General features: G+C 41.0%; 2 protein-coding genes across 7 annotated transcripts in view; one reads left to right on the plus strand and one right to left on the minus strand.

The window, feature by feature from the left end:
* The window catches only part of LOC122981168 (hemicentin-1-like), a 738,767-nt gene that overhangs the window by 246,735 nt on the left and 477,291 nt on the right, over positions 1–14,741 (minus strand). The window lies entirely within an intron of this gene.
* Positions 4–14,660, plus strand: smpd4 (sphingomyelin phosphodiesterase 4). Of its 6 annotated transcripts, none has more exons than XM_044349770.1 (20): positions 4–121; positions 528–617; positions 896–982; positions 2,387–2,523; positions 2,617–2,692; positions 3,306–3,414; positions 3,712–3,764; positions 4,087–4,238; positions 4,365–4,497; positions 4,692–4,763; positions 8,220–8,357; positions 10,201–10,355; positions 10,551–10,641; positions 10,876–10,973; positions 11,146–11,309; positions 11,905–12,110; positions 12,284–12,514; positions 12,676–12,807; positions 13,032–13,160; positions 13,890–14,660. In XM_044349770.1, the coding sequence occupies exons 2-20, from the start codon at positions 579–581 to the stop codon at positions 14,208–14,210; spliced, it is 2,523 nt and encodes an 840-aa protein (XP_044205705.1). In that variant the 5' UTR covers positions 4–121; positions 528–578; the 3' UTR covers positions 14,211–14,660. The 6 variants fall into 6 exon arrangements, with proteins under 6 accessions (XP_044205705.1, XP_044205707.1, XP_044205706.1 ...); XM_044349772.1 differs by having other exon boundaries at positions 8,220–8,309; XM_044349771.1 differs by having other exon boundaries at positions 4,692–4,757.

Below are 14,741 nucleotides of genomic sequence, written 5' to 3' on the forward strand. Positions count from 1 at the left end.
AACTGCAGTGAAACACCAAAGAAGAAGACGCCGGCGTTGTTTGAACTACACTGATGGAAACCTGATGGAAACGCGGTTAATGAGAAAGTAGTCAGAATCTGAAGTACTGTCAGCGGCGAAGGTAAAGATGTGTTCAGATCAAAAGCCTTAAAGTTCACTCTGCGTCAGTAGTTTGTGTTTTTAAGGGACACTTGCCGAGTTAACGGCTGCTGCTGTCAGTTTAGGGTCAGTTAACTTACCGTTAGCTGTCGCTAGCTAGCCCGCTTATGCTAACCTGCATGGTTGACTGACTGACTACCGTTAGAGTCCGCCGACTGAGTTTTCCAGTCAATGAGAGACATTGTAGTCGGATTAACAGTACACACAGTTATCATCCTGCTTCCTCAGCACTCACTTGTTCCCGTCACCAGCTAACTTTAAACTGTTTTCTGCTGAGCGGGCTAACAAACTAGTGTTACCCCTGCTAGGCTAAGCTGTGACGCCACTTTAGCAAAGTAAAAAGTTTTGTGTGTGTTTATCGCCTCCAGGTTGGATCCAAGTGGACTGTTCATAAGAGGGAATAACCGTGAGGGTCCTACATGGCTGCTCCAACGTTACAACAGCCCGGTTTCCTTCTGGTGAGCCTCTCATCCTGATTTAACTAAGTGAAAGAGATTTAGCACCTAACCTTCAGATGACTAATTGTGCTTAAAGGACGGTTCACAGTTTTTCAGGTGTGTCTCAAAACAACAGTCAGGAGCCCAAATGTCCAAACTGCTTATATGGACACCTGACTGCTGGTTTAAGACACACTTGAAATCTTAATAATTTTAGTATTATATATATAGTGTGTATTATTTTTGTCATCTGTCAGAGTATTATGGGTATCTGAATTGTGTGTGTGATGTTGTTTCAGGCCAACCTGAAGGCTGATTCGTCCAACAAACCTCTCATCCAGCGATGCCAAGAACTGGTGAAGATCATAGATGAATATCCTGCAAAGGTACCGTTAACTCTCACACCACTGTCTTGTCTTTGCACACTAGTTTATTTGTTGTGAATGGCAATGAAGATGCTGTATATACCTGGTGATCTGTGGACAGACCTTCAGAATAAGCAGTGAGTGTCATTAAAGGACAGATGCAGTCACTGTGCAACGTTTCTCACATACTGTGTAGCAGAGAGTTCAGTGGAATTATCATCTGTGTCAATAGAGTGTTTGAACGAGCTAATTGGATAGAAATATTTGGAAAGGAATGTCATTGGATTTGTACACACAACACGCAGAGTGAGTCATGAGTAGATCCAGCAGGCTGACCTGACCTTTAATGTTGAACGCTGTCAGTATGAGGAGACAGCTGCTGGGACTGCGGCTCAGTTTAGAGTTGCAACGATCAGTCGTCCGACAGAATTAATCAGCAACAATTCTGATAATCAAATAATTGTTTTAGTCATTTGTAAAGCGAAAATGCAAAAGATCTTTTGGTTCCAGCTTCTCACATTTGAAGATTTGCTTCTTTTCTGTGCTTTGTATCATTGTAAACTGAAGATTTTTGGACTGTTGGTCAGAAAAAATGAGGTGTTTATCATAGACAGAATAAGTAATCAATTAACCGAGACAATAATTGGCAGATTAATTGATAATGAAGATAATTGTTAGTTGCAGCCCTGTGTGAGAGTAACTGTGAGTATGTTAGCTCACTTTTAAAAGGTAACATGTACTTTGTGCTCTCTTATGTATGTTGCCTACAGTAAGATGCAGAGAAATCCAAGAGTTGAAACTAACGCTGATAGTTGAGATGAGTACAATCACTGATGCACTGAAATAGTGCGGTATGTCATAAATTCTTGTTTCTCTGGTATGTGAGGGCGGTGTCGTGGACAGTTGAGGTTCTGTTTGAGAGCAGCTGTTGCTGCTTCAGTGAGTGACACAAAGGATGAGTGTGAGGCAGCAGGACGACAGTGTGTGTGTGTGTGTGTGTGTGGGGGGGGGGGGGGGGGGGGGGGGGGGGGGGGGGTATTGTCATCTGTAGCTTCAGTACCATGTCACAGTGAGACAAGCTTGTGTCACATGGGGCTTCTACTGGGGCAGTCTAAACTTGTTGTTTTTGTTTTAGGCTCTAACTGTTATATTGCAAACACGTCTTGCCTGCCAAAAGTCAAATATATTAAAAACAGCTGGCAGAGACATAATGTTGCTTTTACTAACTCAGTAATTTAAATAATATTTGCATTCTTCTTCCTCCAACACTTGCTAAGTATGACTGTTGTTGTTGCACCGTTTCTAGTACGACAACAGTGAACTGCTGCCTGTCAGTGTTAAAATGTGTTGCCTCTCACCAGTTTATGATGTGATCGTGTGTGTGTGTGTGTGTGTGTGTGTGTGTGTGTGTGTGTGTGTGTTTAGGAGCTGCACACCATCTTCCCCTGGCTGGTGGAGTGTGTGTTCGGCAGTCTGGACGGCATCATCGCCGGTTGGAACCTGAGACTCCTGCATTCACGCAGCAACGAGTACAACATCGTTCTGGACTTTCTGAGCCCGAGGTACTGTTTCCTGTCTGTAACATCACAGCAGAAATATGTTAATATGTTCACTGTTTGTATCGCAAAATGATCAACTGTTGTTTATCTCGTCAGCGGTCCGATGATGAAGCTCGTCTATAAACTTCAAGCAGAAGAATACAAATATGAAATACCTGTCAATTATCTCCCGGTAAGAAGATTTGTGTCTGTTGCATCACTTGTTTCTCTGTCGTTGTGTCCACAGAGACACAGAACGACTGCTGGATGATAGTGATCAATAAGGCAATATTATGTAATTCAGACGTGATGCTCTGCTGAATGAATGAAGCAGGAAAACTGATCAATGCAGAGCTGTGATTCTGATTCTTCTACTTATAATATGCAAAGTTTTAATTGTAGCTTAAATTGATTGCAGAAGAGAATTCAATACAATATACGATAATTATAGATACAATCTTAATAAAAATGCAAAAGTTTAATAAAGTTCAGTTTGGGGAATTTTGATATTTAATACTTATATCTGCTGTTCATGTTTGTGCATCAATTTTAACACATTTTCAAAATAAAAGAGAAAGTCAGAATGTTGAATTGTGTCGTTGCAAGTGAAAATAAAGCTTTTAATTTGATAAATTCTACTCTATAAAAATAATCTTTTGAGCATTTCTCATCAGAATAGTAAGTCATGTATGATGTAGCACATTAACAAAGAGGAAAGCTTTATGGTGATTGTTGCTGGTATGTGTTTTACAGTCATATCCACGTAAGTTTATTTCACTGACTTGTCATGCTGGTGTGTGTTGAAGGGTCCAGTGAAGGCCTGCATCCAGGAGGGAGTTCTCCCAGACTGTCCTCTCTTCCACAACAAGCTGCAGTTTCCTCTGTCTGGTCTGCTGATGCTCAACCTGGCGCTCAGTATCCTTCCTAACGACCTCTCATCAGTCTGGGTTTCCTTCATGCTGTCAGTGACGGATTATGAGAAGTTAAAAAAACTAACTGAACGTTAATAATAGATATAAATATGGAATAGATACTCAGCCCTAAATGATTTCTTTTTGTTCAAATTCATGTTAAAGTTCATTGATTTGTCTGAACTGACAGCTACAGTTGTTTATCATGTGACATTAGTGCACAGTAATGTTCACTATTAGACAGCATTAGAACAGAGGGGATCCATATAAGACAGTTCTGTTCTTCCTTAATGTTCTGCAGATCCGTTTGAATTCTTCATGTTCAACTTTGCGTACTGTCTCATCACACCAAAGGTGAGATTTCCACAAAACTATCAGTGATGTTCTTAGTTCAGTGCATACACAATAGACACAACACAGTGACGTAACCTGAGTCCTGACCTCACACCCCGCATGCTGTTATTGGCTGTGGGGCGACACACCCACTGCCCAAAGGTTGACGCCCAGAAACGTCCCGAACACAACAAAATAATACATACATTGTTTTTTAGGAAAATCCTTCACAATACGCCTTTAAAGCTGACTGACTATCATTAATAAACACCTTGATGTTAGACGTATACCAGCCGTATTAATCCTCACAGGTAGAACTAATCGGTTCTCTTCCTGTTTTCAGATCTACCCTCAAGGTCAGAATGGAAGCACCACAGACAGCGCCTACTTTGTGCTGGTGGACACTTACCTGAAATACTTCCTCCCCAGTGAAGGAAGCGTGCCTCCTTCTCCTTTCTCTGACTCCAGAGGCTCCGTCACCGCACCTTCACCCAGGTTAGTTCAGCAAGGAAGCTTTCAGAAAGAAGATGTTAATATTAGGATGCATTTAAACCTTCTGATGAGTGACACCTCAGTGCAGATTGAAGGACTTTAACTCTCTCTGTGCCTTAAATTCAACAGATCTTCCAGTGTCTCTTTCGCTGGTTATGGTGTTCACAGTCCCAGTCTGCTGAAGCATCACATATTTCATCAGCCTTCAGTTAACGCAGATCCTGCAGCCCAGGAGATCTGGAGGTCCGAAACACTCCTACAGGTGAGACACAAATCAAGAACTGGGCTCACTCTTTACTGTCATCTACAGAAGTTTAACAAGTTATTATTTATAAATGCTGTTACATGAGGACTTTGTGTCTTAATGCTAAAGAGGCTGTGTGTGTGTGTGTGTGTGTGTGTGTGTGTGTGTGTGTGTGTGTGTGTGTGTGTGTGTGTGTTTGTGTGTGTCCTAAGATGTTTGTGGAGATCTGGCTCCATCACTACTCCTTGGAGATGTACCAGAAGCTGCAGTCTCCTCAGGTAAAGGTAAGACAGCAAAATATGTCCCCCACACATCTCTATCTCCCCCCACACACACACACTCTCCTGCACTGCAGCGTTGCACGGCTGGCTGTTGACTGGCTGACCACAGACTCATCCTCCACCCCCCCCCCCCCCCTTCCTCCTCCCCTCTGATGCTGTCATCAGCCCTGCAGTTATCAGTCATTGTATCAGCCGTCTCGAGGTTCTACTGTGAAACCATGTTCTGTATGTTGTGTATGTTCTGTATGCTCTACGACAAACAAGGAGACATGAATGAACTGAGTGAAATGAAAGTTGCTTACAGTGTGAATGAATGTACAGCAGACATCTCTGTTCCCACTGCGGAAACATAAACATGTCTGTGTTTGAAGTATAGAGGGATGGGAGCTGTAGAGTAAAGCTACAGCGTTAAAGGGATTTGACTGGTGTTCCTGGTAGTAGTGGTTTTGCTTCCTTTCACCTTCTGTGCATGCTGCGTGCATGTTCACCTCATCAAGAGTCTGATGTGATGATTTATTCTCTGTGTGGTTGCATGTGAGACGCCAACATAAAGTCACAACACACACACACACACACACACACACACACACACACACACACACACACACAACAACTTTATCCCCCTAAAAATGTAGTCAGGGATCTCCAATCATCAGCTGTACTGGTTTTTTATTCCAATCTGTGTGTGTTGTTTACTATTTATTATCAGTTCTGTTGCTACTTCAAGTTAAATATTCTCCATTTGAGTCAAACACAGGCTGTAAATAACATTATAGTTAAAATGTTCAGTAACTCAGTAAAGAATCACAGAGACTGAAACCTCAACAGCGTCTCTCATCAGGGCTTCATATTGTATCCAAAGCAGGTGCGACGTTTTCTAACTGTTTTTATGGAAAGGAAATATATTTTATTACACAAAGAAAATGAACTAAAGACACATGATTTGTGCTGGAAGTATAGAGCTCTCCATATATTGAATCTTGAGTTTATAATAATAGAATAGCAGCATCAGAAACTCATCTGAGACGTTTCTCAGTTGCAGTTCGTCACATTAACACTTAACATGTCATTTTTAATCCCAGATTGTTTATTATTCAGTAGATTTGGTGGAAGTATCAACCGATACTGGATTTTTGGGTCCGATACCAATATTAAGGAGTAAAAAATTCTGATATCGATATATCGGCTGATAATCTTAAATATGTACAGAATATTTACATAAACACACATTTTTTGTAGATGTGCTTATCAAACACTTGTGACAAAGCAGTGTAATGGAGACATGATATCTTAATAATAAACTTTGTTGTATAAAAAGACATCACTGCACTGAAACAGTAAATTTCACTGTGAATTTAATAATGATAAATAACTATAAATTAAAAAACACAGAACAAAACATTGATGTATATATTAAACTTGAATTAAGAAAAAGCATCAAATATACATAAAATGCTGCTTATATAATTAAATAAAAGCAGATATGGGTGCATATTGGATACATATACACTGATATTGATATATCTGTGATAGACTGATATCAGCTGATAATATCAGCTGACTGATATATCGTTCAGGCTCTAATCTAAAGCACAGTGAGACTTTATGCTGGTGTTTTTGTTTAATCTATGTGTATCATATACTGTACATGTCTGATATTATACTGTTCACTCTGACATCATGTGTATTGATTGCAGCATGTCAGCTGACACTCTGATGCAGCTCTCGCTTGTCTGCCTCATAAAACCGTTTCCTCAGTATTTATGCAGCAGTCTGTCACCTCCACATCTAAACTAATGAGCAGAGCTGCAACCATTGATCGATCAGTTGACAAATATTGAATCAATCTGTGACAGTAAACTGAACATCTTTGAGTTGTGGACTTTAGGAATCAGTGATCACTGTTTAGAGACCAAACAACTAATCAATTCATTGATAAAATAATCAATAATGAAAATACTTCCTAGTTGCAGGCCTCATTTCAAGCACTGCTCCATAAAGCTGCAGAGGAAACAGTGAAATAATCTTTCTACTCGTCTTGTAACATGTTGACCAACGAACATCTTCAATGTTTTGCTGTTTTTGTCACTTTTCTTCTTCTAAAGTCTCATTTCTTCTAAATGTTTTAACCACTGAGTCATTGTGTCGTGTTCATCCTGTTAAAGGGTCAACTTGACATGTGAGATTTTGGTTTGATTTCAGCTTAGACTACACACACACACACACACACACACACACACACACACACACACACACACACACACACACACACACACAGAGGCTTCAGATTAGAAATCAAACTGTCTCACTTCTGGATGTCATCAAAATGTTAATTAAACTTTATTAAAGCTTGTAATTAGTTTGTTTATCAGACACATATTTCCTGTTTTCTGCCTCTGTTGGTACTAGAACTGTTTACCTGTATTTAGCATTTAGAAGCAGTAAACATGTAATAAATGGTTTATAACACACTCTAATGTAGATATTAACAGTAACATGGGTGTTTATTAATGTACAGTATTTGTCAGCAGTTATAACTTCTCCTATGAAGACATATTTAATATTATTAGTTATTAGTGTCAACAGCAGGAGTTATAGTTGTTGACAAATACATTAATAAACACTTATATCTGCTTATGACTATATTATGTTTTATATATGTTTATTAAATGTTTTTATACTGCTCATAAATGCTAAATAGGGTAAACATGTTACCAAACTAATTAATAAAACAATATTGACAAATATTAAAGTTTTGGCGTCACGAAAACCAAAATCTCACAGTCTTGAGTTCACTCTGTTCAAATATCATGTTAAACATCAGGAATGGGAATTATTAAAGCTGATATGTCAAATTATATTTATATGTTAATATATCCATATGGATGTGTCACACTGGTTACTGGTTTATATTTGAGACCAGTAACTCTGACACACTGGACATAATCCACTCAGCTGTCCACTAATATATCACAATATACTTTAATCAATAATGAGCCAAACATGATGCTACATGTGCGCCACTAAAGCTAATAACTCTGACACTAATGAGGCTTTATTAAACCTTTTTATTCTTTGACATGTGTGAGATGATTCCCATCCCTACGGTCATGTCAGTCATGTGATCCTCTTCGTCTGAGTGAAGGAGAGGCGTCTGCATCGTCTCCATCAGTTCCAGCGTTGTGTTCCCACAGTCAATATGTTATTTTTGTTTGTCTCCTCTCCTGTTCTCTGCTCCTTTTCCTCCTCAATGTTTTCGGCCAATCGTTTCTGTCTGGTTGCACTTTTCCTTTTTTTTGTTTTGCTGCCTCCTTTTCTCCTCTTCTCATGTATTCCTCCTTCCCTTCCCTTTCCTCCTCCTCTTCCTCTCTCTTCGCTGTTGTTCCTCCTCCACCTTGTGTTTGTTTTTCTTTCCTCTTCCTCATCTTCCTCTCCCTCCTGGTGGTTACGGGTGAACAGCTGGCGCTGCTGCAGTACCGCCTCAGTATGTCCAGCATGCCGTGCCAACCCCACGCCCCACCAGGCTCTGGGACCCTCCACACCTACCAAGTACTTTTACCTTTTCATTCAGCCCCAGCCCTCTGGGGCCTCCTGGAGGTAACCGTCAGTCAGTTTCAGTCAGAGTCAAGGGTACTTCTCTCATGTTGACACGCACGCTGAGACTCCAGTCAGCAGCACATATCAGCTGATACGTTTTTATTCATAACCAGCCCTTATGTGGCTTTAGCTACTTTAAAACGCAGCTTATCAGTGAAACGGTGACCTGTAATGTTCAACATATTGTCACCATCGACCCAAATAATAAAACACACTCAGACTCATTGACTAGTTCTACTTCCTGCTTCATTTTGGCTTCTTTGAATCCTCAGTTCAGGGAATAGTTCTCATCTCTTAATGTACCAGATTTTATAACTTTCAGGTGAGGAAATAAGACTTTTCTCCATCTTTTCTACTACTAGCAGCAGTTTACAATCATCAGCTGTTAAACTCTCTAGTGTCTCACATCCAGTCTGACTGTAAATGTGAACAGAGAAGTATCCTTGACGGGAAAAATAATCCTGGAATGAAGCTTTTGGAATCTTTTCAGCAGAGTTTTCCTGGTTTTGGTGTGGTTCTCTTTGCTGTTTGTGTTTTTTTTTTTTAAAGCATGCTGCTGCTGTTTTGTTTTGTTTTTGTTCACACTGTGTCTGATGTGCTTTGTTGCTTTCCATGTTCATGTGGTTGATAAATGTTTCTTTCTAATGACACGATGTAAAGCAAAAGATACTACTACATCTTAAACAATCTTGATTTTTTTTTTACATGCCAGGATAAAAAAAAAAAATCATTTGATTGGATAATTAGAACTATTAATATGATAAATGTTCAGAGGTAATGTTTGTGTTTGCTGGTATTTTCCAGAGGAGGAAACATTGCTTTATTTTGACAAAGCAGCTTTGCTTTAAGCAGTTAACAGAGTACAGAGGTCCCACCAGTGTCATTTATTAATATATGATATGATCTTTACACTCAAATACAGTTGTGATGAAGAGCTAGAAATCTTTATCTGTCCCTTATAAAATGGCTAAATTATATGTCAGTAGGGCTGTAGTCTGCTGGTCGATTAGTTGGTCGATATGCTCTCGTCTGACTAAATTCTCATTGGTCGAATAATCTCCGTGTTATTTTCATAAGGAGAAAAGTGCTACATCAACAGCTTTCCAGGATTAATCCATTATTTCCTGCGGCGGGAGGGACAGACTAACAAATTACCTGTGAAAACAACGGGGGTGTATTCAAACCCCCCCCCCCCCCCCCCCCGACAGTCCTTCACTGTCATAGTGTTAAATACCATGACATCCTTAATCTAGGATGAGAACAACTGATTTATTTTTAGGATAATTTCAAAGTTTTTGGTTTTAACTAAAGAGAGAGATGGGTGTCATGTTGTTCTGATGTGCAAATGATGCCATCTGAAGATTAAATGATATTAAAAAGAAAACAAAGAAATTCATACTAGAATAAACACCTTCAGTCACCTTTGTTTCTACAGTTTGGGAACAAAAGAGCTGGAATGATAAATCATCCAGACTGATATAGAAGTAACAAGAAACTGCAGAAAGTATGTTTGAGTTCATTTAGAAACAGTCATCATCATCATCAGAGAGCCCTGACCAGTGGATTTATCCTGCTCAGTGTGTCTTGGTCACACAAAAAAATTGAAAGAACACATGTGACATTATAGAAAGATGTGTTTTATATGTGATTCGTGTGTGTGGGACCTCTGTTCTCTACATAGAAAGCGCTCTGAGCCTTTTTGGTAATTGTTTGGCTGCTTTTGTTCTGGGAAGCATCATCATCGGCTGCTTTTTTTTAAATTTTGAAACTGGGAGCTGACTGAGATGATGAGAGAGTGTGTGTGTGTGTGTGTGCAGCACTTTGTGACCGGTCGTCTTTTCAGGAACCCTTCAGCCCGACAGAGGAACACGTGCTGGTGGTTCGTCTCCTGGTCAAACATCTGCACGCCTTCTCCAACAGCCTGAAGCCCGAGCAGCTGTCGTCTTCACCCTCGGCTCACTCGCACACTCACACCAGCCCGCTGGAGGAGTTTAAGAGGTCAGTGTCATCGTATATGATACTGTTTCATACTGTAGTGACCTCTTCTCTTGTCTACCGTCTCTACATCATCCCAGTGGTAGAAAGAGGATGTTTAAATGGGATTGACTGATGTTCCAGTAATAAAAGGCTTTGCTGTAACTTGTTTTTCTGTGTTAACTTATGCACATTGTTTTATGTCCTTGGTGTCTACAGAGTGGTGATGCAGCGGTTCGTTCAACAGAAACTTTACCTGTTCCTGCAGCACTGCTTCGGCCACTGGCCACTAGACGCCTCTTTCAGAGCTGTGAGTCTCCGTCACCTCGACTAGTCTGTAATGTTATACTTTAATATTTGTGGAGGTGGGAGTGTTCAGTCTTGTGCTCTTGGCAGTGAGGGGATTTGGGTTTGATTCGTTGCCCAAGAGAAGTTTGACAGTAGCTGTTGATAAAGAGTAGAAATGTCTAACTACAGAGTCGTTATTTCAGTTTTGAAGGCTGTGATAACACACTGGTTCAGCATGTGGTTTATCTATGTTGAGGTGTTGGAGACGTGGCTGAGCTACATCCAACCGTGGAGATACACAGGAGAGAAGAGCAACCCTCAGCCAGACCAGAACAGAACTGTGCCGGACAAATGGTGAGTCTGACAGCTTTGTTATTTGGGCACCTTTCTTTAAAATGTTTATAGTGACATGAATAAAACAGGAATATATACAGAGTATGGGTATAATTGATCATTAGAATCTGGTGGTTATTGTCCTGTTAGGCCTTAGATGATTATTATTATCATTGAATCTGCTCTTGTGCAGGGAGTCGTTTGTTCAGGAGAACCTGCTGGTCTACACGAAGCTCTTCCAGGTGTTTCTGAACAGAGCAGTAAGAACAGACCTGGTTAACGCCAAAAATGCACTGATGGTCTTCAGGGTGGCCAAAGTCTTCGCTCAGCCAAACCTCTCAGAGATGATCCAGAAAGGTGAGAGACAGAGACGCAAACAACACTGACGTGAACCGAGCTGAAGACATACATTTATACATCAACCAAATCTAAACTGGATAAAATGACATCACTTACAACGCAGGCTTGAGAGGATCATGCTTGTGCTACAGAACTCAATAACATTTATATGATATTTTTACCCATCTGGACATCAACAGCATCCACTCTGTTACATCTGAGGGTTTTTTCTGCACCGCTGGCAAAGTCTGGTAGAAATCAGATGATATTTTAAAAGCTGGAATACTTTGTTGATGAGTTGAGACTGTAACACCAAGTTCTTGGATGATAAACTGTGAAAGGATCAAAAAATCCTTCACACTGTTGATCACTAGTACTCACTTTACTTACCTTCATCAGGAAATGTTCAAATCTTCACGGACATTTGAACATTTCCTGATGAAGGCAAATAAATATATAAATTGAGAACATAAAGCTAAATACTTCAGGATACTAGATAATAAGGCTTGATGAGAAATTGTTATGGTGCCTTTTTCCAGCTATAAACTTTTTTCAGAACTATCTCACAGATCTATACAAACATATTAAAACAGAAACCGTCGTCTCTCTGCAGGAGAGCAGTTGTTTCTGGAACCCGAGCACGTCCTCCACCACCGGCAGCCCCGCGGCTACCTGACGCCCAGCCAAGGAGGCAGCTTCCTGTCGTCACGGCAACGGGTGGTGACAGACATGGTGTTCAGAGTGAAGAGTCAAGTGTACGCCTTGGAAGGCCAGGACTGCCAGTACAAACAGATGTTTGGCACCGAGCTCAGAGGAGCCGTAAGTTCACCTCGTCTCACATCTGCGGGGGATTCTTATGTTGGATTGACGTCAGGATCGTCTGTATTATCACCCTGAAGTCTCTGTTCTTCCAGAAGTGTGACATCATCCTGAAAAAACATATCGTTATTGCTCAAAGTGTTGATTTTCAATTTCAATTTCAATTTTTGCAGATCATGAAGTTAATCCAGATCATTGCACAAGCCAGACAGACGGCCAAGAGGATATCAGATCAGTCCAACGAGGTGGCGGCGAACACCTCCTTCCTGTCCTGGTTTGGCTTCGGCTCCCCCGATCTCAACAACACCTTCAACGGGGCCGAGCCCGAGGAGAGCGGCGAATGTCTGAAAAAGACCCACGAATTCCTGGAGAGAGCTTTAGAGAACTTGTGTCAAATCTTCAAGGTCAGATTGATATGATTGTTGTTTAAGGTTTTTTCTCCTGATTCAGATGAGATGATTTATGCTTTAACCCTGGAAGATATTCACTTGATTTGACTCATTTGGACAGTTTGTCCTCTGACAGGTGTCCACTTGGTTAAAACTGTCTTTTTTTTGTTTCATAGCTGAACCAAGTGCAGCTGACTCAGCTTATATCCAATCTGAGTTCTTCTCAGGACGACGGCAACTACAAGCAGCTGCCGGACTGCATCCAGGGAGAGAACGGACTCATCCTCACTGACCTGGGCAGGAGGCAGGTCAGTGTCTCACATTAATGCACAAGAGAAGGAGGACGTTTAAAAGAGCTGCGAGCCGTGCAGCAAAGACTAAAACCCCTGACTCTCTGTGTGTGTGTGTGTGTGTGTGTGTGTGTGTGTGTGTGTGTGTGTGTGTGTGTGTGTGTGTGTGTGTGTGTGTGTGTGTGTGTGTGTGTGTGTGTGTGTGTGTGTGTGTGTGTGTGTGTGTGTGTGTGTGTGCGTAGATAATAAACGGACTACGCAGGTTTGATATTCACTACCAAGGAGACCCGGAGCTGCAGCCCATCAGGAGCTATGAGAACGCCCTGCTGGTCAGGCTGTTCTACAGAATCTCCTCTCTGCTTAATGACAGAGTAAGTGCTGTCTGGATAATAATATTTATGATATTGTAAAAGAAAAAGCCCAATAAAACCCTGTAAAGTATGTCTGAATAATATACAAAGAAGAACCAAATAACAAATATTCAATTTATTCATTTATGTAACGCCAAACAGGTCAAGACCCAGAAATACTGGAGGTTAAATATTAGAATTTCTGCTCCAAAACATCCAAAACATGGTGCAAAATTTTACTTGGTGGCATTTTTATATTTGCCTCTTTAAAGCTGCTGTAATCAATATTTGTGTGTTTTCGCTCGTAGGGACAAAACCCAGCGATAATTATATAGAATATAATAATATGTAGAGCAGCTGGTGAACACAGTGCAGCATTTAGCGGCTAAAGAGTCAGATATTTCCCTCAGGAGTCAGTAGAGAGCAGAATCATGACTCAGAATAAATGCTTATGTTTATCCGTAACAGCTGGATGTGTGAATAACCAGCTGTTTGCTAACAGGTTCAACATCTCAACTTTAAAGGTGATAATATGTCAGACTTTAGACTGTACAGCTTGTTTCCGCTGCCCAAAAACATCAATGAACGCAGGTTTAAGGACCAGAGATCAGAGTTCAGTCGCACCAAAACTGCCTCCAGTACCTAAATTAAAATGTTGTCCGTCTATTTATTCTATTAATAAATGCAGCGTAACAATGAGAAACACAACCACAGATTAAATCTCTCTCTCATCTCTCTGTTCTCCTGCAGTTCGGAGGGCACATGAACGCTCTCTGCTCCCGGCCGGACTTCCTGGGCCGCCTGGGTCGTCGCTACTTGACGGATCCCGATTCAAGCAGGAGAGTGAAGCACAGCCCGCTGACCCGGCAGACGACGGAGAGGAACCGGCAGCCCAGACTGAGCCTCCGCGTGCTGGCCAGCTACCGGACGCTGCTGCTGCTGCTGCTCTTCTACATGTTCGGAGCCCTGCTGTCCTTCGGCCCGTTATCCAGCACCCTGCTCATCCTCACCGCCGGCTTCCTGTACGGACTCGTGATGACGCTGTTTGGAGACAAACTGAAAACGCACTAACTGAACCACAGCGATCCTACCCGCAAAAATACACACGATGGAAGTAGAATAGTGTCATATGTTGAGAAATTGCTACAGAGACGTCAGAGATCAGAGTCTTGTGTTTGATGAAGAGAAGAGTTTAGACAGATATGAGCTTCTTTAGTGTGAGAGGTATATTTTTGGATATCAAGGACTTTTGAAGTGGAGGATGTGTTGGAACCCTGTCGGACTGCTTCTCGCTTTTCTTTTGGCTGCTTTACTGTGTTTAATGTGGTTCATGTAACATTGTAAATATTTTTTAAAAAAGTGTTGCTGCTCTATTGATAGAGCAAGTTGTTGTTTTTTGTTTTTTTTTTCTCAACAAGCATCTGAAAACAGATGGAGGCCAAAACATTCAAAGTGCGCTGATGGAGTAAAGTATTTTTCTCAGTGAAAGCAGAAAGACTCAATAAACTGCATTTGTTTGTAGTTCTTGTGGCCTCGTTTGTTGACAGGAAGTGTGTCTTCTTTTATTATTATTGTTATATCATGAATATAACAGACATTCAG

The sequence above is a fragment of the Thunnus albacares genome, chromosome 4, assembly GCF_914725855.1.
Source record: "Thunnus albacares chromosome 4, fThuAlb1.1, whole genome shotgun sequence".
NCBI lineage: Eukaryota > Metazoa > Chordata > Actinopteri > Scombriformes > Scombridae > Thunnus > Thunnus albacares.

Bases quoted from the DNA above. Each gene is read 5' to 3' on its own strand.
- smpd4 (XM_044349770.1), top strand. From the start codon at position 579: ATGGCTGCTCCAACGTTACAACAGCCCGGTTTCCTTCTG. The intron at 618-895 runs GTGAGCCTCTCA...ATGTTGTTTCAG, and splicing joins AACAGCCCGGTTTCCTTCTG to GCCAACCTGAAGGCTGATTC. The intron at 12,808-13,031 runs GTCAGTGTCTCA...GTGTGTGCGTAG, and splicing joins CTGACCTGGGCAGGAGGCAG to ATAATAAACGGACTACGCAG.